Source organism: Acomys russatus, chromosome 4 (assembly GCF_903995435.1).
Source record: "Acomys russatus chromosome 4, mAcoRus1.1, whole genome shotgun sequence".
Classification (NCBI taxonomy): domain Eukaryota; kingdom Metazoa; phylum Chordata; class Mammalia; order Rodentia; family Muridae; genus Acomys; species Acomys russatus.
In genome coordinates this window covers 27725528-27749339 of record NC_067140.1, presented here as the reverse complement: position 1 = coordinate 27749339, position 23812 = coordinate 27725528, and the positions used below count along the sequence as shown (strand labels likewise).

General features: G+C 47.4%; 1 protein-coding gene across 9 annotated transcripts; it reads right to left on the bottom strand.

Annotated features, from left to right (window-relative positions):
* Positions 1-2224: 2224 nt before the first annotated feature.
* Tpd52l2 (TPD52 like 2) lies at positions 2225-22035 on the bottom strand. Of its 9 annotated transcripts, none has more exons than XM_051144022.1 (9): positions 21887-22034; positions 17156-17301; positions 15749-15897; positions 14687-14746; positions 10114-10215; positions 8153-8179; positions 7063-7104; positions 5566-5614; positions 2225-3891 (listed from the first exon to the last, which is right to left on the bottom strand). In XM_051144022.1, exons 1-9 carry the CDS (start codon positions 21903-21905, stop codon positions 3796-3798), a joined length of 690 nt encoding a protein of 229 aa, XP_050999979.1. In that variant the 5' UTR covers positions 21906-22034; the 3' UTR covers positions 2225-3795. The 9 variants fall into 9 exon arrangements, with proteins under 9 accessions (XP_050999979.1, XP_050999983.1, XP_050999981.1 ...); XM_051144026.1 differs by having other exon boundaries at positions 17156-17232; positions 21887-22003; XM_051144024.1 differs by lacking the exon at positions 14687-14746 and having other exon boundaries at positions 21887-22035.
* Positions 22036-23812: the final 1777 nt, after the last annotated feature.

Sequence of the window (23812 nt, the reverse complement as noted above, 5' to 3'; positions counted from 1 at the left end):
AATGTCTCCAAATACAGAAGTTTTATGTACTTAGATGTTTATAGTACTGTGAGTTATAGTAATGAAAATGGCCAAGGGGTGGTGGCACACACCTTTATTCCTAGCACTTGGAAGGCAGAGGCAGGTAGATTTCTGTGACTTAAAGGCCAGCCTGGTCTACAGAGTGAGTTCAGGATAGCTAAGGATACACAGAGAAACCCTGCCTTGAAATAGAGAGAATGAGAATGTGTGTGTTTGTGTGTGTGAAAATGGGACTGGAGAGAAACCCTGTCTCAAAAAAAAAAAATAAAATAAAAAATAAAAAACAGAAAAAGAAAAATGGGACAGGAGAGCTGGCTCAGCCTTTAAAGGCTCAGCTCACAACCAAAAATATAACAGTGAAAATGGGAAACTGCTCAACTATACAAATAAGCACATTCAAATCAAATATAACCATGAAAGTATATACAAAATAACTATGGGGGGGTGGGAAATGGCTACAAAATACACAATGCTTGTGGCACCTCTTCAAAAAAGAAAAAAACTCACAGTAAACTCTGCAAAAAACATAATGCTTTTTAAAAAGCACATTACAGCCAGGCATGGTGGCTCATGCCTTTAATCCCAGCATTCAGAGGCAGAGGCAGGTGGATCTCTGTAAGTTCGAGGCCAGCCTGGTCTACAAAGCAAGACCAGGACAGCCAAGGCTGCACAGAAAAACCCTGTCTCAAAAGAATAAATTAATTAAAAAATATATATATATATATTCACAAATAAGTACACCAGTATTTATATATATTTATTTGTTTATTTTCTTAAGACAGTTTCTCTGTGTAACCATGGCCATCCCGGAATTCTCTCCATAAACCAGGCTGGCCTCAAGCTCACAGATTTCCCCCTGCCTCTGACTCCTAAATGCTGGGATTCAAGATATATACCACTATGCCAAGCTAGTAAGCCAACTTTTTTTTTTTTTTTAAGATTTATTTATTATGTATACAATGTTTGCCTGAATGTACACCAGCAAGCCAGAAGAGGGCACCAGATTTTATTATAGATGGTTGTGAGCCACCATGTGGTTGCTAGGAATTGAACTCAGGACCTTTAGAACTCCAGCCCTTTAAGCTAACTTTTAAGGGACTTCATAACAGAAATTATGGCAGTAGTTAAGAATTTGAGGAGGTTTTTTTTATATCTGTCTTTGATGCTAAGTGGTTTATCTTATCCCTTTATTTAAATCAGGCAAATTCCACTATCCTCAATCTAAGTCTTTAGATATGGCCACTCTTCCCAAGTGCCCTGGCTCTACCTACTCAGTTTTCTCCAGTCCACAATACTCAGAGACCTTCGTCTACCTCATTAGACTAGAGCCAGAGCTGCTGAGGAGCACAGCTCCCGAGGCCTGGGTCCGTAAGGCCAACTGCACCCACAGACTTCTTACCACAGGGCACTTATGGTATCTGCTTAATGACTGGGGGCACTGGACTGTCTTCCAAAATAACCTAGGCTAAATACTGATTTTCTAGCCGGGTGGTGGTGGCACACGCCTTTAATCCCAGTACTCAGGACATAGAGGCAGGTGAATTGCTGTGAGTTCGAGGCCAGTCTGGTCTACAAAGTGAGTCTAGGACAGAGAAACCCTGTCTCGAAAAACCAAAACAAGGGTCTTTAATTACTCATGATTTCACATGGCTCCTCCTCTGCAGAATAAAATCATACCTCCTAAGGGTTGTTGGACTATGGAGTGACAGTCTTCTTTCAGTGGGACTTAAAATGGTGGTTCTCCCAAAGCCCACTTCTGCCAGGTGAGCTGCTGGCACAGCCTCACAGCAAAAGCCAACAAACCTAGATGTTTACGAGGACAGAGAGGCCGCTTCCGTGGAACCAATGTTGATTGATAATGGACTGCAAATCTCCTAACTGCATGCCTGGCATTCGTCTTTGGTTACCCACAGATACAGCTTCTACACAACTTCCCCTTTATATGCACACCAAAGCCCTGCAATCTGTATGATTGTGCCTGCCTTCACTCACAGCAAGGAATCATGTGTCCCCATTCCTTGTCATTGTTCTAAAAGACACCACAGACAAACAGGTGTGGGTTTTCCTCCAAAGGAATGCTTTATTGACAAGTTGCCTGTTGTTCTTTGTAGGAAGATACATCAGTGACCTGCACTCCTGTGACTGCTTCTTCACACAGCTCTTGTTTTTGACCCTGGAAAAGAAGACTCCAAGGAGTGCTCTTCTCAGCTCGCCAGCTCCTTGCTGTTCCTGGCTTTGTATGGTACAGCATTCTAAGAGTGTCCAAAGAAATCGAGGGTATTGGATAATCAGAAGATGTCACACTGTATCAAACCAGACACTAAAGTGGACAGACCCTGCCTCACCCAAGGAGTGCAGAGACATGCACACAACAGATAAAGTCTTTGCCCTGCTAAGAGCCATTAAGGCACAGTGCTGCCCCTCTCTCCAGACCATGCCTCCCACCATGCAGGTTCTGGTGTTGAGAGGCTGCGGAATGTGGCAACTGGAGGCAGGAGGAGGGATCTTAGAAAGAATCTTTGTAGCTCCTGAGAAGAGATGACAACAGAGTTCTGGCGGAACCAAAACCATATCCCTACCTGACCTGCAGGGTTGGTTCTGCTTTTCCTTTACTCTTCATGTAATGAGCAGACAGGCAGAAACTAAGGATCAGAGCCCTGCCCAGGGTCAGTAGAGCAACAGGGTGCAGGGCACATCCCATCAGATGCTAAAGATGGAGGCTTGTTTTCTTCTCTCCATCCTCTGGACCAGAGTGCAAAGCTACTGGGCAATGCCACTCTTTAAGAGAACCAAGTTTTGCACACCGGGAGAACGTGTGAGAGAAATAAAATGTAGTACTGGCAGAGTATGAGATAGGCCAGAGATAAAACTCCACACAGTACGCATAACCCATCAAAGAACCCTCATTTAGATACCATTTATATATACAAAAAAAGACTATAAACAAATAAAGCATAAGGCAATGTAAGGCTTGATTTTCAGCTTGAATTAAAAAAAAATTTTTGTTGTTGTTGTTGTTTTGTTTTTCGAGTCAGGGTTTCTCTGTGTAGCCTTGGCTGTCCAGGACTCACTTTGTAGACCAGGTTGGCCTGGAACTCAAAGAGACCTCTGCCTCCCAAGTGCTGGGATTAAAGGTGTTCACCACCACATCTTGCCCAGAAATAATATTCTTCAACAATGAGGCTATAGCTGTTTGGCCTAACTTTTTTTCTATTTAATTTTTGAAAAGTTTATCATATTTAAAAAATAGTGAATCTGCTTCTGCGAAAGCTAGAGTGTTAGTACAAGAATGAAGCAATTGCTTATGGTTCCTTTCTAGGGTCTCAGAAAATAAAGGACTCTCTCATTCCTCAAATCCGTATGACAGCTGACCATGCAATATGACTAGATGAGTGCATTCCTTCTGAGCTAAGGGAGGAGGGCAGGCAGGGAAATACTGTCCACTCAATATCCGACACTCCTTCCCACAGCATCCTGGTGAGACCTTCCCAGGGAGCATGGGCTCCTGTTCGGTGCTCCTCAGGCCCCTCCACCCTGTCCACTTCCTGTGGCCCTGGAAAGGATGGCACAGTGATCTGCTTCATCTATGAACTTTAGTGTAAAACATGTATGTACAAGATTATTCTCTAACTCATGCCAAGGCAGCAGCCACATCTGCATGTAGATGGGTGTGACTGTCTTCACTGGCCTCGGCTGGCGGTTCTGTCATGCAGAGGTGCAGCTGTGACGATGAGGGTGTGCTTCTGTATCTGTGGCTTGTAGGCCACGACAGGCTTAGAACGGGGCAGGATCCGGCAGGGGCTGGTCACCACCTCCAGGTGAAGTCGGGAGGCTCTCGTTGCCGTTCTCTCTGCCACCCACAACCTTAGACTATAGAAAAAACAGAGAAGATAAACCTAAGACATCACAGAAACAGAAGGCCCAGGATCATGCCCAACTCTCTACACAGCTTTATACAACATGAACACTATCCAGCAATGAAATTAAGTGAGTCAGTGACACACAACAGTCTGAATAGGCTCTCTAAGAATTACACACTTTGGTATTTAGAAAAGCACTCATCCTGTGGTTCTACTGTGGTGATTATATTTTGTGTATTAAAAAACATGTTTCTGAGGGAGAGCACTGGAAAGACGGCTTATTGATCAAAAGCGCTTGTTGCTCTGGGAAAGGATGCACATTTGGTTCCCAGTACCCACACAGTGGCTCGCAACTATTCCTAACTCCAGTCCCAGGGGACCCAGTGCCTTTCTCTGACCTCCAGAGGACTAGGGGCGCGCGCGCGCACACACACACACACACACACACACACACACACACACACACACACACACGCAAGCATAAAGTTAAAAAAGAAAAAAAAATTGGGTACAGTATAATATATATCCCTGCCTGTCCTGAAGCTCTTTATGTAGACCAGACTTGCCTGGAATTCACAGACATCTACCTGTCTCTGCCTCCCAACTGCTGACTGCTTGTGTATGTATGGTATGTATGAATGTATGTAAAGACAAGAGGTTGACACTACACGTGTTTCTTTCTTTTTTTTTTTTTTTTTTTTTGGTTTTCCAAGACAGGGTTTCTCTGTGTTAGCCTTGGCTGTCCTGGACTCACTTCTCACTTTGTAGACCAGACTGGCCTCAAACTTGCAGTTATCCACCTACCTCTGCCTCCCGCGTGCTGGGATTAAAGGCGTGCGCCACCACACCCGGCTACACGTATTTCTTAATCATTCTTCACATTATTTACTAAAGCAGGTTACCTCAGCAAAACTAGAGCTGGGTTACTTGGCTAGTCTAGCTGGCAGCGCACCCTGCAGAGACCCTGTCTTCACTCCAGAACACTGACTGAGATTACAGGCAGCTGGGGTTTTCATGCTAGGGATGTAGAGTCCAGTCCTTGGGCCATCAAGCATGCCCAGCAGGTAAAGGTCCTTGCCATCAAACCTGACCACCTGAATTCGATCCCTATGACCAACATGGTAGAAGAAGACACAAGTTTTCTTTCTTCTGACTTCCACATGTGTGCCATGGCATGTACACACACCCTCCCCCAAATAAATTTTAAGAGTAAGAGAACTGAATTGGAGTTCTCACTCTCATGCTGCAAGTGTTTTTATCTGCTGAACCATCTTCCTGAAAGGATAGAATTCTAGAGATGAAGTACGGGTTGGGGGTTGGCAGGGCAAAGAAGGGAAGGTGAGCATGCCTGCAGAGCACACGCTGTAACCTAGCACCCAGGGCCAGAGGCAAGTGAACTGAGTCAACAGTGAGCCTGGTCTGCACAGTGAGTCCCAGCTAGCTGTTGCACAATGAGACCCTATCTCAAAAACAGAAAATTAAAGACAAAGCAAAAAACCCATGCTATTATTTTGTGTCCAGAGACTTTACCCAAGTTCTGTTAGACGTCATTATTACAGGAACAACATGAGAGGCACTAAGACCTCTACCTGAGTTCCTGCGGTAAGCGAGTTCTCAACATTAAAGAGGTTATAAAGTAGATCACACGCATACCTCTAGAGAACAGACAGTTAGGGATAGGTACCTTTATGGTCCCCACTCGGTCTTCAAATGACTTGAAGGTTGCAGAGTTCCTTTAAAGAGAGAAGGGAGATGTTGGTATGAAAAACTGTTTTGTCACTTTTCTCAAGTTGAAAAACCTAGGACTAGGAGTATGTCCAGCTCCTAAGCCCTCATTATAAAAATGTGACATAGGGGTTGGGGATCAGCTCAGTGGAAGAGCGCTTGCCTAGCAAACGAAAGGCCCTGGGTTCAGTCCTCAGCTCTGGAAAAAAGAAAAAAAAAAAAAAAAGGTGACATAACAGAAAGGAGTATATAATAGCCCTGCAGACTATACAGTCTTATTTCAAGGTGCTTTCAGGTTAGGTCCAGATGTCATTGAAGAGTACCACAAACCCCTGACTAGAGTGTGCGTGATCTTAGGCAGTGACAGTCTAAGGAGACAGCTCTGATGACGCTCAGATGCAGCCTGGTGGGGTCATCAACACTGAAAAAATAAAAGACACCCGTGGTTGTCCTCTTTCTAAAGTAAGAATGAAGACCCCCCCCCCATTACCACAATCATGCAGTCTTAAGCTCCCACATCACTAACTTCTTGATTATATATTATCTCCTCTGTTTGGAGTGAGTGAGTGTGTGTGTGTGTGTGTGTGTGTGTGTGTGTGTGTGTGTGTGTGTATTGTAGGAAGTCCTGAAGCCTTATCTTCAGACAAAACCACATAAAAGGGAAATCACAGGATAGGTGGTGGTGTGCACACCTTTAATCTCAGCACTAGGGAGGCAGAGGCAGGTGGATTTCTGAGTTTGAGGCTAGCCTGGCCTACAGAGTAAGTCCTAGGACAGCCAGGGCTACACAGAGAAAGCCTGTCTTGAAAAAGGAAAAGGAAGTCACAGACAGTTTCGGAATAGTAGAGGGTAGGAAGACAGAGGAGAAAGAAGATCCTCCCTCTCTAAGATTCCCCAACAGTCTTCCTAACAAGGATGCACTTTGCTGAGGCATTATGCCTCGCCAAACAGGTAAACAACAGACCACACTAGAGATGTTCCTGTTGGGCTCTGAGGATGAAGTCTCTAGAGATCCATCTGTGGAGTGACCAGGTGCATATGCCAGCCTCTCTACCCCACCCTGCTGAAACCACAGGCATCCAGAGCCAGAGCTTGCAAAGTTAAGCATACATTGTAAGTTCACAGAATGGTTCCCTCTGACGGTCTCAAAAGAAGTTTCTGCCGGGCGTGGTAGTACACCTTTAATCCCAGCACTTAGGAGGCAGAGGCAGGCAGATTCCTGTGAGTTTGAGGCTAGCCTGGTCTACAAGCCTAGGACTGCCAAGATAACAAAGAAACCCTGTCTTAAAAAAAAAAAAAAAAAAAATCCTTCCCATGAGCTTGCCAGCCTATGGACAGTTGTTAGCTAAGAGGAAGCTGCCAGGAAAATGGAGGCACATGGACTGGGGGATATACTGGTGTTGCTGCCCACCCCAACACAGGCATTTCCGGAGCAATAGAAACAAGCATACATTACCTCATGACCGGCATACTTATCGAGTGGCGGATGGAGGAGCTGCTGCTTGGAAGCATGGTGAAGCAGAGAAGGAAGCAAGAATTAGCCTGTGGCGCCAGGGCAGCCCACGCTTGCCAGCTTAGCTCATATATACCCCAGCTGCTCAGTGAGGAGAGGCAGGGCTCTTCCCAGCACCATCAGAGCGAGCTACCGACCCTTTCTCCTAGCCCCACAGCTTTCCAATGCTGCCGTTGCTGAGCAGTGTGGCCCTGCCAAGAAGAGCACTGGGGACCTGAAGCTTGTGGTGCACAGCTTTTGCACCACCTCTAGGAGAGGCACAGGCAGGCAGCTGTCTGGGTTTGAGTCCAGCCTGGTCTACAAGACAAGTTCCAGGCCAATCAGGAATACACAGTGAGACTCTATCTCAAAACAAAAAACAAACAATGAAACAGGAAACTGGAGACCTAGGCCTGGGGTTTTTGGAAATACTTGGTCTACAGTCTTCAGGTGCCCACAGAAAATTGAATGATGTTTTGGCAAAAGTGTAACACTCAGGGTAAATTAAATAAAAACATTTAAAGTTACAAACTGCTCTGATCTGCCTCAGACTTCCCAGTGTCTCCTAGTAGGGCATGGCAATACTGCAGGTGTCTGCATCCAGACTCCTAGTGACGACTATCTAAGGGCTCTCAAATAATAAATTAAACATAGCTCAGTCTGGCCATAGGGCTGCTTCTCAAAAGCACGAAAACAGAGTCTACTCATGTTAGGACTGAGAGCACAAGGGACAGGGCTGGCATTTCCTCCTGTGTGAAAGTGTTTATTCTCTGGCATAAACTTACATACAGATATCTACCATATAAGGATAGGTCAGTTCCTTGTCACCCCAGGAACATTCAATCCAACTAGGCCCGGATGAGGCACTCAAAGGGGACAGGCATACAGACCATGCCCTGTGAGCAAGCAGCTGCTTACTGGGCACTTCTCCTGAGGGAAAGGGGACTTACACTGCACTGGCTTACCTACTTCCACCCAGCAAAGCCTCTCATAGACCTACCAGAGTCCACCCTAATACACAGGTGTTCACAGGTCAGGTTCAAGGTTACCTTACCTAAAGGAGTGTGAGAACGGATGAGCCCTGAAAGATAGCAGCAGGAGGAAAGAAGAAAGACAGCATTATTGAGCAACAGAGGCCACACAAGACCCCCAACAGTAGCCCTAGGTCCCTCTGCTCAAATTCCGAAAGGTTAAGCACTTAGTGGGTAGAAGACACTCTGTGAATGCTTCTTTATTGCTCCAACTGATAGGAACAGCAGAATACATAGCCCCATCCTGACTCCACAAAAGGCTAAAAAGAAAGTATAACTGGCAACCACGTGGCTCATGCACTGAATTTCTGACATAAAGAGAACATACTAGTCCAGGCTAAAGGAGAAAGAGCAAAAGAGGTCCAAAGAAAACACCTGAGACATAAGGAGCCCAGCGCGCAGAGATGTGACACAGTGAGCCAGGCTTCATGTCCATGAAGCGCCTTGCATCCTCTCAAGTTAAACAAGCACCACAAGAACCTAGAACATACTCCGGGCGAAGCACTAAGGCTCTAGGCTGTATTACACAGACACCAACCTAGAACATGCACGTCCAAGGGCAGCTGCCAGCAACTCCTCCACAGTACAATCGGGGCCTCCACCTCTGAGTTGCAGGAGCCTGCGTGTCCTTGACCAGAGGGACACTCACCACTCTGTAGGTGTAAGTAGGGTCAGCAGGCCTACTTCCCTCTCCCCTCTCCCCATCTCAAGGCCAGGGCATATCAGAGGCTCCGAGAGCTCCAGGGCTCCAGGACTGGTCCAGCATGGACAGAATCATCACCTACCCCTAAGCTCATGCTATTAGCTTCCTGAGCCTAATAGATATTCTCAAGAAACCATGAGCATGATGGACCTGGGCCTTGGAACCACTGTGCCTATCTGTGAGAAGATAGGGCTCTTCAGTGGACCAGAGATCAGAGTTCAACCACCAATGCAAACACCAGCAGCTATGCCCTCTTTCCTAGAGGACGACACACACATAGTGTACAGGAAGCCCTTTGGGCACTGTGAACACAATCAGCACAGCCACTCAACTATAGAGAAGCAGACCCTCTGACCTTGTTCTGGATGATCACTGTGGCTGGCCCACACATGCCGAGCAGTGAGACCAGGTACTCAGACAGGGCTATATGAGCAGCACGGCCACAGGGCACTGCTAACTGCCTGCCACAATCCCAAGACTACACATCATGGGGGTCAATGGCAAATCCAAGTTCTCTGAGGAGAAAACAGAAATTTTATCTCTTCTCCAAGAGGGATCATGTCTTATACTTCCAAAGAAAGGTGTGTGTGTGTGTGTGTGTGTGTGTGTATGTATGTATATGTATATGTATGTGTGTGTGTGTGTGTGAGTGTATGTGTGTGGTGAGAACACCATGAGGAAATGAGCAAGTGGCTCATTTTTCAGGAAGAACAGAATGGTAGCCAGGATACTGGTGGTGTAATCAGCAACTATCCACCACCAGACATAGCACCTTATAATCCAAGAAGCCCCATGCTGAGACTGGAGAGATGGCTCAGCTGTTAAGATACTGACTGCTCTTCCAGAGGACCCAGGTTCAAATCCCAGCAACCACATGGCAACTCACAACCGTAACTCTAAGATCTGACACCCTCACACAGACATACATACAGGCAAAACAACAATGCACATAAAAGCCTTTTTTGAAAAAGGAAGCCCCGTGGTGACTCTGGAGACATGTGGCCTGCCCTATGTATCCCTCTCTCATCACGACTTCAGTTCCTAGGCTTTGTAAAAGGGCTGCAGGGAAAAGAGACTAGTGACCATTCTTTCCCCGAAGTACATAAACGGCCAAAGGCAGACAACAAGAGTCAGAGGAAGCCTCACAAACAAAGGTCTACAAGTAGAAGCCAGAGGAAGACGCACAAACAAAGGTCTACAAGTAGACTGGTCCAGGTAGTCATAGGTGTCCCCATGCTGTGGGTCTGAATCCTTGACTTAGGCAGGTTTCCAACTGCTTACCTCATATCTCCGAGCTTCCTGCTGATGGCAGAGCCCATGGTGGACAGGGCAGCAGATGTTTTCTGTCCTGCCTGTGAAAGTGTTTCTTGAGTCTTCTTGTAGCTGGGGAAAAGACACACTACTTAGACTGAACCGCAAGGGCAGCAACAGTCCATCACCAAAAAACCAAAGTGTGTAGAGAGCAACCAAAGGAAAAGCAGGAAGGAAGCGGCAGATGGTAAACACTGGCTAGTGGGGGCACGCTCCCTGGGCCTCTACACTGCTGACCTACTTCAGTTCCTCAACTTCTAGTTCATCTAAGCCTGACCTGAGATTTACCACTCTCCTGTTTTCTTATGATACTTCTGACTACTCAGGAAGCCAAAACCTGCCAACTACAGAGCAAACAGACCACAGCCATGCTGGGTCTGGCAGCACACCTTGGCAGGCAATATTGGAGCAGCAAAGACCAAGAAAGTTCTCAGCTCCCAATCAAGCCAATTTAAGCTCAAAGCTACCCGTTCCTCTTCCCATTAGGGAAGTCTTCTGAGGCAAGAAAGCCCAAGCCCAAGCACACCCAAGGAGACTCCCCCAGTGTGGACGAGCACCTGTGCCAAGCCTTTACACTACAGAGCCCTCTGACTTCCAGCACTACCTATAGGATGTCCTTCCAGAGCATGAAGGTCCCTTTCTCCTCCTCCCTCCACAGTGCATGGGCAGCCGCGGCCCACAGCAAAGACCACTAGTCCCACTCACAATTGCTGACAGACACACTGCCTAAGCCAGTTGGTGACTCCCGACCCTAAGATTATTTTTGTTGCTACTTCATAACTGTAACTTTGCTACTGCTATGAATGGTAATGTAAACATCTGCTGGGCGACCCCAGTGAAAGGGTTGTTTGTCCCACAAAGGGAGGGGGTCATGGTCCACAGGTTGAGAACCGCTGTTCTAAGAGGTCTAGTTCTTAGAGAGGAGCTGTCTAGGGCAGCACAGCTATCCCCATGCGAGCTTAGCTGCTCCGTTCACACATACACACATCTACAACTTTAACACCTGCATGATGACGTGGTGATGGGCAGGGACACTACGGAGGCCATCCTAAGCTTCTGGCTTCCCTGCTGGTTCTGCTATCACAGAAAAAGGACACAGCAGTCTCGAAAGTGGCAAGGACCATAACCAAATAACCAAATCTTCATTTAACCCTTTAGGTCATAGCTCCTGACTGAATGGAGTGGGAGAACTTGGAGCTGAGTCAAGAGTAGAGAGATCCTCATGAAGCTGCTTATCATTACCATGGTAACCTGAGGAACTTCTCTCCAACATACCTGGCAGAATTTGACGTGAACAGTTCCTGGCTTTCCAAGCCCTTCCTGGCTCTACCTCCCATAGGAGGTCTAGAAAGAACATCCGATTGTCCACAGGTTAAAGGCAGATGTAGTGACCCACGAAGGGCCTGCCAAGCCCAAACCACATGCTACTTTCCTACCAAAGCCAGGGAAGCAAGATTCCTATAAGAAGTAAATTTCAGCTAGGCATGGTGCAGTGGCCCACACCTTTAATCCCAGCACTTGGGAGGCAGAGGCAGGCAGATCGAGGCCAGCCTGGTCTACAAAGTGAGTCCAGGACAGCCAAGGCTACACAAAGAAACCCTGTCTCAAAAAACAGAAAACAAAGAAAAAAGCCCAGAAGAAGTAAATTTCACTGAAAACAAGGTGTTTCTTTAAAATACCAAGTTCAAGGTAACTAAGGATTGCAGCATTTAGTTGCAAATATATAAATTCAGGATAACAAGTACCTATAAAAGGGAAGGAGAGGGAGGGGGAGGTGGGGGGGGGAATGGGAGGGGGAAGGGGAGGGGCAGGAGGAGAGCGACAGAGAGAGAACAGGAGAAGAGGGGAGGGAGAGGGAGAGAGAACACAGGAGAAGAGAGGAGGGAGAGGGAACAGGAGAGAGATAAGGTGAGGGACACAGAAACATATTCCAATCCGTCAGTAAGTCAGTCCTAGTAGCAGATTGCTATAATCCCAGCACTTGGGAGGCTAAAGCAGGAAGAAGAAAAGTCTAAAGCCAAACTAAACTGCGCAGAAAGATCTTATTTCAAAAAAGGAGTAGGAAGAAAAAAAGGAGGGAAGGGAGGTAGGCAGGCCGTAAGGTCATGGGCTCCAGTGCTGCAGGCCCACTGTGACAGCCTTGTATGCCCAGACAAGCACACTCCTTGGAAACCTGGGTACATCACAACATACCACTAATGGAGACGCTAAGCTCACAAGGTGATAGCTGGAATGACAGCAATCAGGGGCAGACAGCCAGGGCGCACCGTGCTGCCCTAGACAGCGACTCTCTGGGACTCAGACCTCTTAGAACAGCGGCTCTCAATCTGTGGATCACAAGCCTGTTGCCTTTGTGGGTCGAACGACCCTTTCACTGGGGTCACCTATCAGAGACTTACATTAAAATTCATAGCAGTAGCAAAGTTACAGTTACGGAAGTAGCAACGAAAATAATCGTATGGTTGGGAGTCACCAACCACAACATAAGGAACTGTGTTAAAGGGTCACAGCAGATGGGTGTGGTGGCACAAACCTTTAATCCCAGAACTTGGGAGGCAGATACCGTTGAGTTTAAGGCCATCCTGGTCTACAAAGTGAGTCCAGGACAGCTAAGGCTACATAGAGAAACCCTGTCTCGAAAAAAAAAAAAAAACAACAAAAAAAAAAAAAGGTCACAGCAACAGGAAGGTTGAGAACCCCTGGCTTAGAAGAACCTAGAACAGGCAGTGTGGCTGTGCTTTCCCCTCCCTTTTGAAGCTGACCTCACTTCCTTCTTAGGCTTACCAGAGGATACAGCGCTCTGTCCACAGTAACTAGTCTCCTAACACCCATGCCTGGACAACCTTGTTACCTACAAAGCTGGAAGCAGGGGCTTCCTTGTCATCTTACCCTGACTGACATTAGTCGTGCTGTTAACTGTAGCCCAAAGAACTCAACGTGAAGCATGAGCCACCTAGGAAATGCAGAGTCTGCATGGCACTCAACAGCGTTTTTCTAGTTATACCTATGAGAAGAATGCAGCAAGATTTGAAGACCCACAGAGCACAAGAGCCAGGCCCCACACAATCTCAGCTGCGTGCGTGCAGTAACAACTTTCCCAGGCCTGTGCATAGAGGGGCAGATCTCATACCTAATGGCTCTCACGTTGCTGCAGTCCTCCAGCATGCTGCTGGCTGAAGGGAATCTACAAACATAGATCAAGAAGGCCAGGAAGTCTGCACGTATGGCCTTCCTCTGTGGAAGCTCTAGACAGTCAATCCTGCCGGCAGCCCATCTCCTGAATTCTGATCGGCGTAGGCACTAAGCAGGCAGAGGCGCCTTTAGTCCTATCCCCCATCCCCCTGGGCTCTCAGTGCAGAAATGCCCTCAGATTAGCAATCACCACTGACAGCTCTTCCGCCAAAAGTTGGGACAAAACCCTGGAAGAAGGCCTCTGGCAGAAGAAGTGATTGGAATGAGGTATCCCATAAGCTACATTTCCACACAAAGCCATAGATTTTTCTGGGAGAAGTCAGAATTCCATGTATTTCACATGAGCTCTTTGAGAAACTATTCAAGATGGCACCCCAGACAGCTCTATGCCCGGTGAATTGTCAAACACAGCGAGCTGACATCCTCAAGGCCACCTTCACACTGAATCTGTACTCTGAGCCTGTCTAGGAGTCTAGCAGTGCAGACGGCAGTCCCCCACCTCGAGAAGATATGCTTCCAGCTAAGTCACTGTTGAATGCAGTCCTGAGGACAACTGTCAGCACTCACAGGGAAGCTAAGGTAACAACTGGGTGCTGAGCCAAAGCAAGCGGGGCTTTCTATACCTGTTTGTTGGACATGACCCCAGACCACAGGGAAAACAATGGTCCCCAGGCCCTCAGGAGATAAGCTCTGCAGCACTTCCTTCTCCCCTAAGCTTTATAATAACCGCGTCAGCATTTCCTTCTCACAGAAGACTATTCTCTGGCAGTCAAATCCTGCCAGAAACCAGCTCCTGAGTTGGATTACGTGGTAGATGACAAAAATATTATAATCTGACTAGTACACAGGTAAATGACAGGCCATTAACTAGACTAAGGAACCCAAACAACAGAAGTCGCTAAACCATAGCTTGGATGGACATCAGGACTGTGCACAGGAAGTCATGCTCTGCTGTTATTTTATGTGGCTGACAGTGTAGCACCCCAGACCACACAACTTCATGAACCCACCATGTGCCACCACTACATCCACCCCCACCCAAGAACCTCTCATATCCCAGCAGCTGGGGCTCAATCTAAGGGCAGGAAGACAAGCACAGTAACTCATCACTACTGACAGGTCAGACCGCAGTACCCACCATGTCACTGACAAAAGCCAGGCGCACAAGACACTGAGCACTGAGCACTCAGCTCAGGGACTTCATATTTAAAGCACACTTTCACTTATAGTTGGGAAGAAAATGATAGCCAGCAAGTACTGAAAGGCAGTGTGTGCCAGGGACGCACAGTGCCCCTGCCCCAGGGAGACAGCGAGAAGAGTGAGGAAGGACACTGACAGCATGGGCACTCACAGGTCAGACTGCGTCACTTTCTCATTCCACTCTCCAAGTTTCTCAGACGTTTTCACATAGCTAAAAACAGAAAGTCTGTGGTGAATATTTGCAATTGTTTCAGCCCAGGCTTCAGGCTGCAGGTGAGACTCTGGAGAAGACAGAAACACCATCTGGCAAGACTACTGCTCTGCAGCCCACCCAAACAGTCCAGAGGCACTTCCACACCTGTGTAGGCCCAGCGCTAGCTAGGACTCTACGGACAGAGGTAGCCATGGCTTCTCCCGACACAACACAAGAGCACTTGCTTTTTGAATAGTAGGAGGCTCCTGAAAGCAGCACAGACCAAGAACCTGGACTCAAAGTCCCAAACATCCTAGTGAGCCAGGCGTGGTGGCGCACGCCTTTAATCCCAGCACTCGGGAGGCAGAGGCAGGTGGATCACTGTGAGTTCGAGGCCAGCCTGGTCTACAAAGTGAGTCCAGGACAGCCAAGGCTACACAGAGAGACTCTGTCTTGAAAAAACAACAACAACAACAACAACAAAAAAAACCCAAAAACCAAAAAACCAAACAAACATCCTAGCGTAGAAACATGGGGTTTCTACAGGTGAAAATTTAAAATGTGATGAGATTTTTGCTTCTTTGGTAAAAAGCTTCTGGAGACATCCTCCAAAGGAATGCTGTCTCGGAGGAGAAATATGGATACAAACATGGCAAACTCCAACCAAATTTTGACAACTCAGTCACATGTGAGCCTGGTACTCACTTCTACAGACAGGAAAGTCACTCCAGCACTTCACTGGTGCTCTGACCAATTTGGACCCAGGGGAAACACTTCCTTCTTGTCAATTTCTACTTGACACCTAGCTAAGTCCATCCACCTTTTAAACACAGGCAGATTCTCTCCATGAGTAAACACAGGCAAAGTCCATAAGAGTTCAAGTCTTCCAGTCACCTAGTCCCAGCGGGATCACTCAAGACTGGTTCTGCAGCCCTCAGACACCCCACCCACAAGAAAGAGGCACGCCTAGTGACCACTTCCTAAGCCAAAGGAGCATCCCACCACGGGACTGGTACCTACGCAGTGGAGACCTGCACATCATGCCAGCTCCTAGAGAGGTTCTGCTTCAGCTCCCCTAACGTGGAGAGACCCAGCCTCCTCTTCAGCTCTCCACAGTGCCTCTCTTTGGCTGCCAGGACCTGGCGCAGAGTGATAATTTCTTCTTCCACCTGTAAAAGAAGCAAGCCTGGGGATGTAGCTCAGCTGGTAGACTGCTTGCCTTGCATATACGAGGCCCTGAGTCAGACCTCCAGCACCACAAAAAAGGGAGGATCTCTGTGAGTTTGAGGCCAGCCTGGTCAACAGAGCTAGTTCCAGGACATCCAGGACTACACAAAGAAACCTTGTCTCAGAAAACAAAACAGTTTGTCTTAAAAATAGCATCAACAAGCCAGGCCAGGTGGCACATGCCTGTAATCCCAGCACTCAGGAGGCAGAGGCAGGAGGATCTCTGTGAGTTCGAGGCCAGCCTGGTCTATAATGTGAGTCTAGGACAGCCAAGGATACATAGAGAAACCCTGTCTCAAAAAAACAAAGCAAAGCAAAACAAAACAAAACAACAACAACAAAAAAAGACCTGAACTTTTCAAAGAAAACTGACTTCTGAAAAGAATAATTTTGACACTTTCTCACTATTGAATGTATTCTCAATATTTTTAGTCCTAGTAAAAATAGCTACACTGGGGGGGGGGGGAACTTTTTCAGTCAGGCATGGTGGTACAGTAGTACTATAGTCCCAACTATTTGAGAAAATTGCTTGACCCCACATGAGGGTGACACCCTTATCAAAAAGATAAGAAAGCCAGGCGGTAGTGACGCTTGCCTTTAATCCCAGTGCTAGGGAGGCAGAGGCAGGTGGATCCCTGTGAGTTCGAGGCCAGCCTGGCCAGTCTACAATGAGAGTCCAGGACAGCCAAGACTACACAGAGAAACCCTGTCTCAAAAAAAAAAAAAAAAAAAAAAAAAAAAAAAAAAAGAAAGAAAGAAAGAAACTAAATATGGTGGCACTTGCCTGTGATCCCAGCACTTATCAGATAGACAGAGGCTGAAGGATTATGAGTTAGAGGCCAACCTAAAACAAATAAAACTAAAAACATCCAGTGGACACAGACTGATGAGGTATTAAAAAGGACTTTCCAGTACTAATACCAGCAGACAGTACACCTGGAGACATCATTGTGTAGACATCCTCTTTGTAAAGGACCTAGTGTTTACAGAGGTGGTGAGATCAGATCAGGCCCCAGCTCCTCTAACAGGTGACTCAAGTCTACTCTTTAAAACTAGACACATACAAAGAGATGGCCCAGCAGACGCAGAAAACAAGGAACACCCCAACAGCAGCTTTGTGGCAGCAGAAACAGTTTTCTACTCTCTGTATAACCCAAAGGAGTCATAATCATCTCAGGATGGACAATAAAGCCAAGGCACCTTAGCAAGCTCAGCCCGAAGCTCCTCTTCTTCCACCTCTGTCAGGCCCTCTACAGCTGGAGTCCGGGGGGCCACACCTGGGTCAACAGGGACATCAGTCATGAAATCAGACAGCCCACCTTTGTTAGGAGAATTCAGGTTGATATCTGCCAGAGACAAAAATGAAGTCAGAAAGTGTCAAGTAAGTTGTTACTCTAGTAGGAAAGAAGCAAGACTGGAAGGAGACAGGCGGCCAAAGGAGGACAGGAGAACGTGGAAACCAGAAGTGCCTCAAAAAGCCTCCGCTGACGGTCTGGGAATTGGACGGAGAACAGCTATTTCTTGGGCACCTGAGATGTAAACCCAATATCACCTGTGCTGCTGGAGTACAAGAAACACTAGCTAGCAGGGCTGGTGGTGCACACCTGTAGTCTTAGCACTTGGGAGGCAGAGGCAGGAGGATCCCTATGAGTTCGAGTCTAGCCTAGTCCACAAAGCAAGTTCAGGACAGGCAGGATAATACAGAGAAACCTGTCTCAAAAAACCAAAAATAAGCCAAACAAACAAACAAACAAACACTAGCTAAGACAGCCAAAGCCTAGGTTCTGGTTTCTTTTGTGAAAATACTATCTTCTACAGCAGAAAATCCTGCTTTAAAGAAAGCAGTCTAGCCAAGTGTGATAGTACATGCCTTTAATGCTAGCACTTAGGAGGCACAGGCAGGTAAATCCCTGTAAGTTCAAGGCCAGCCTAGTGTACAAAGTGACCCTACACAGAGAAACCGGGGGAAAAAAAAAGAAAGAAAGAAAGAAAGAAAGAAAAGAAAAGAGAAAGAAAGCAACAGTCTAGGGCTGGAGAGATGGCTTAGCCATTAAAGGCTAGGCTCACAACCAAAATTATAAGAAGTCTAACTTAATAAATCTCCCACTTTTGGGGTCTAAGGAACTAAATATAGCAAGCATTACTTTATGCTAAAGATTACATACATGGAGTACAGGTCAGTCATCCATCCTAGCCTCACCTCACAGACAGGAGACTGCCACATGTGCGAAGATAGGAAGGAACACATTCTTCCACACACCTGCCCTACTAGATGCACTTCAAATTCCTGCAGTCATGAGGTTTGGTTCCTCCCCGCCCCCAATTAGGCACATTTTCCTATCTGCACAATTATCTCAGACAATAGCACAAAAAGAAAACCCTTTTTACCAGGCATCTTTAATCCAAGTACTGAGGCTGCAGCAGAGGCGGGGAAGATCTCTGTGAGTTCAAGGCCAGCCTAGTCTAAATAGTGAGACCCTGTCTCAAAAAAAAAAAAAAAAAAAAAAAAAAAATTTAAGTAAATAAAGTTAAATAAAAAGCACAGACTAGAAAGGAAAACATCCAGGGGCCGGAGAGCAGCTCAGCAGTTAAGAACACTTGCTGCTCTTCCAGAACACCTGAGCTCAGTCCTCAGCACCTACATCAGTAGCTCACAGCTGTCTGACTCCAGCTCCAGGGGATCAGATGCCTCTACAGGCACCTGCACTGACAAATGATAACCAACTTACAGACATATTTTTTAAGTAACTGACTTTGATTTTGTTTCATGTAATGTCTTTTTAAATTCCATTTATTTATGGGACAGGAAAGATGGCTCAGTGGCTAATAGCACTAGCTGCTCTTCCAGAGGACCTGAGTTCAGTTCCCAGCACCCACATGGTGCTTTGCAACCATCTGTCACTTCAGTTCAGGGGTCCAATGCCCTCTTCTGACCTCCACTGTCACCAGGCACAGGAGGTACACAGACATACATACAAAAACAAAATAAAGCAATGCTTATAAACCTAAAACAAAAATAAGCAAGTCTAATATAAAGGTTTACTTATTTATTTGTGTGCTTGGGTCAGAGAACAACTTGGGGAAATCAGTTCTTTCCTTCTACCATGTGGCCTGGGTGTCAAGCCGAGGTGGTCTGGCTTGTCAGCAAGTGCCTTCGCCTTGCCAGTTCATGACTTGAATTTTTCCTCTTTTTTCTTTTCTTTTTTTGGTGGTTTTTTTGTTTGTTTGTTTTTTTGGTTTTTTGAGAATGGGTTCTCGGTGTAGCTTGGCTGTCCTGGACTCCCTTTTGTAGACCAGGCTGTCCTGGAACTCACAGAGACCGCCTGCCTCTAGGTGTGCCCCATCAAGCCCCACACCACCTAGCACCATGACTTGAATTTTTAACTGAGATCAACCTATGGATTTTTTTTTTTAAATCATCTGTATTCACTGTGCCGAATCTACTCAAATTCAGTTAAGTATCTCTCGAAAGTGTGTACAATTACAGGGCTGAAGTGTTTTCTGATCCAGGGGATCATTTAGGGTTCCTGTGGGTGATAAAACATCATGACCAAAAACACCTTTGGGAGGAAAGGGATGATTGCACTTACTCTTCTACATCACGGTGTATTATCGAAAGAAGTCAGGGCGGGAACCTGGAGGCAGGCGCTGAGGCAGAGGCCGCGAGGGCGCTGCTTTGACTGGCTTGCCTCGCCTGCTTTCTGATAGCATCACAATCACCTGCATAGGAGCGGCAGTTAGCTGCCACATCAACACCAATCAGGAAAAGTGGTGGCACCCTCCTGTGATGCCAGCACCCGGAGACAGGGGCAGGCGGACAGCCAGGCTACACAGAGAAGCCCTGTCTTGAAAAACCAAAGTCCTATCAGACTTCCCTGCAGGCCAATCTTATGGAGGTATTTTCTCATCTCAATTAAGGTTCCTTCTTCCTGCGGGGCAGTGATGGTGCACGCCTTTACTCCATCTCTTGGGAAGCAGAGGCAAAAAAGGATCTCTGTAAGTTTGAGACCAGCCTGGTCTACAGAGCTAGTTCTAGGATAACCAAGGACACACAAAGAAACCTTATGCGGGCGGGGGGGGGGGGGATTCTTCCCACATGACTCTCACTTGTGTCAAATCGACATAAAAACTAACGAGCACACAGAGGAACCCAGTTTTATGTGAACGAAGCTGAAAAATGGCCCGTGTTTAATATTTGATGATGCCGCAGTGGCTTCATGTTCATTCCGCCCCCCTCCTCTTTATTGTGATGCCAGGCTAGAACCACAGCCTCACAGGGAGAGGCCTTGACCAATGTTGTGTAATAGTTTCCTCTGAGATTGAAACATTCCATCCTGCAGGGAAAACTCCCTAAGCAGAAAGGTAAATAACTGAAACCACCTTTAGGAAATCCCTAAAACTGACTAGATTCAGCACGCCCCTCTAAGCCAGCAGCAGCAATAAAAGCTGAGAGTCCTCCACAAAATGAAAGTGAACTGTAAGGAAGACTCTCAGAAGAGAAGTGGGCGGGGCCTATTGAGACCAGAACAGCAGCGCACGTCTTTAATCCCAGCATTCGGAGGCAGAGACACGTAGATCGCTGTGAGTTCAAGGCCAGCCTGGTCTACAAAGCGAGTCCAGGCCAGCCAATGACCCTGTCTCAAAAAAAAAAAAAAAAAAACAAAAACAAAAACAAAAAAACAAAACAAAACAAAACCAGCTGGCAGGAAGCAGCAGACACAGGCTAGTTGCCAGGAGGAGGTTTCGACCAGCTGAGGCTGCTGGAAAGGACACTCTTCAACCTGCTGATCTGCATACAGGATACAGGATGTGCCGTGTGTTCAAGGTTCTCAGCTTTGTGAACTATCAGCCATGTTGGGATGGGCTTTGCTGATGCAGCTGGGGTTTTTTTTTGTTTTTTTTTGTTTTTGTTTTTTTTTGTTGTTGTTGTTTTGAGTAATCTCTGCTCCTGTAAATAACCCCTCACTATTCCCAGAAGTAACCCCAATAAAACTCATCGGTTCCCCAAAGTGGACTGTGGTGGAGTCTACCTTTGGTCTGTCCTGAGCTCCCTATCAGAGGTGAGGAGACTTGTATGTGGCATCACCCAGCAGTCGCTGAGCCACATCCTTAGCAGTGTCATTCCAGGGACCAGAATCGACTGCTTAGAGAGGAAACTAAAATAATAGCTAGCCCTCTGAATTTGTAAATTCCCTTCAAAATAGAAATAAATCCAGAATGCATAAGAACCCAGATATTCTGTTTATGGGTAATATGTTCGTGCAGGGCAAACAGTAAAGCTTTTGGAGCTCAGCCACTGTAGTTTAAGCAAGCACCCCCTTTTGCACCACTTCTCAATATTCTAATCTCCTGAGCCCGAGCCACACTTCTCCGTGGCAACCTCACACTGGTCTCAGGTGTCTGTTCTGGCAACAGATCTGGTGTTCTGGGCGTGCCCCTGACTCACTCTACCCTTCTCCCGTGAGGCAACCTCTAAGTAGGCTACACAGGCGTTACCACCCAAGGGGAGCTACTCTCAACACAAAGATGGATGCACCGCCCCTTCCCTATGAGAGCCGCCCACAACGCCTCGCCAGGAGTCCAGTGCCAGACGGGGCATTCCCAAGGGCCCAGCAAAAAGACAGACGGCTGCAGACCCAGGAAGAGGCTGACAAAGAGTGAACCGCCTAAAGAGAAACGTCTGGAGTTATGAAACTATAGGAACTGAGAGGCAGCCGGGGAACAACGCTTCAGTGTTCCTCAAGGAGGCCGAGGTGCCACGGCAAGGCAAAAAGCACACACACCAAGACCATCAGGAGCTTGAGGTCAAGGGCCTGTTGGCCAAAGAGAGACCGTGGATGGGACCAGCAGAGGCTGCGGGGACCGAGGGACAGAGAGTCGCGACACCCGGAGGACAAGAATGAGGCGCAGCCCCTGCCCATCTGCGGGTACCTTGGCTGGCGGAGTCCATGTTCAGGCGGCAGCTGGATAGTAGCTGGTGTCTGTGCAGGGATCGCAAGGACTACAGAAGCCAAACCCCGAGTGCTGCGAGCTGGCAGCCGCGTACACACAAGCCAATGGATCTGTACGGCCGCGGTAGTACGTCATCAGCGCCGCGCCGCCTTACTTCCGCTTGGGTGCACGCTCTGTCAGCTTCCCGCCCTCTGGCCCCACCTAAGTCAAATCGTTCCGTTTGATAGGCCCAGGCTACAACGAAGCAGGAAGCAGTGCTTCCAGGCTGGTTCCGCTGATTAGATTCTGGGGTAGAAAGGCCAGAGCAGCCGAAGCTCGAGGGAGGTTCGGATTGTGCCACAGGTCGCTGACTCCTCAGCCTTATTTTCCACTGGCAACAGATACCCGACCACGCGCCCTGGAGGGGCGCGCCCCAGCCCCCGAATCAACCTCTCCCCGCAACCCCGTAAATTCTGTTGGGTTTTGAGACATTTTTGCTGGTAGCCAAGGATGACCTTGAATTTACTAGGATCCTCCTACCACCTCCACCTCCCTAGTGAGTGAGTCATCACAGCTGATTTATACCGTATTGGGGAATCAAGATTTCAGGATTTGATGCAGGCTAGGCAAGCACTGTGCCAATTAAGTTGCATCTGCAGCCTCTTTAATAGAGACTTTTTTAAAAAAAAAAAAAATGTCTGGGGATTGCACTGTAACTAAAGAGAGCGCGATTCATCCTCTTGCCCTGCAGGTGCCGCTCTCTACACCTGGATTCCTACACTCCTAGCCCGGTGGGTTTGGAGTTCCGGGATGGCTTGTGTTCTGACACTGGCAGTGTTCGGAGCCCAGAGCACAGCAGGCGCCTGTTGGATCCTCCCAGTAACTGAAGCCCATCCTGGTGCGTGCACCGCAGTGTTTTCTCACTTTCTTTTTCGCTGCAACTGCTGAGCACCACGGGCACCCCTTTCCCAGTTAACAGATGAGAAAACTGAGGCTACAGTAATTTTCCAAAGATCACTCCAGAGCTTCGAGGTTCTTGTGATGTTAGTGTGTCGACGCTAACAGGAGAATAAGAGTGGCCCTGGCTTCAAATGAGGACGTGTGACATTGGGCAACTAAGAACAAGCCTCATAATTTCTCCTGCCCCTCCCCCTTTTTTCTGAAAGAAAAATATCCTTAAATGCTATTCCCGCCCTCCCCCCCCTTTTTTTTTCTCAGAATTGCCATACCTACAAGGTTGCATTTCCCCTTCCAGCTAGGCCCCAGTGAGTACTAGGTCCTGGAACCTTCCCACTCCTCTAAAGGTGTCTTCTTGCACGGCACTAGATGCTTCGTTGACTGTGGCAGTTGCCTGTACAAGGCTGCCCACTAAGGCATCTTCTCCATTTACCATCTTGCTTAACTCAACCTGGTCAACCCCTGTTCACGGGGCTGGAGATGACAAGAACAACAGTAGTCTCTGCCTGTGTAGTGACTACAGTACAGATGTCTCTGCCGCGTGTAGTGACTACAGTACAGATGGTGGTGAGCAAAAGACTTGTCATTCTGTTTTGTTCTGTTCTTGGTTTTTTTGGGTTTCTTCTTCTCCTCCTCCTCCTCCTTCTCCTCCTCCTCCTCCTCCTTCTTCTTCTTCAAAATAAGGTGTCTCTGTAGCCTTGGCTCTCCTGGACTTGCCCTGTAGACCAGGTTGGCCTCGAACTCACAAGAGATCTGACTGCCTCTGCCTCCTGAGTGCTGGGATTACAGGAGGCATGTGCTTTGGAGCCCGGCTCTGTTTTGCATTCTTGAGCCATGAACAAAGCCCATACCTAATCCAGATGCGGCCTAAGATGAGACCCAGGAACGAGTGATGGTTCAGGATCTCTAGAACCCAAGCCACACTGTGCCCTATTACTCCACGTCTGGAGTTCCTCTCCCCCATTGACT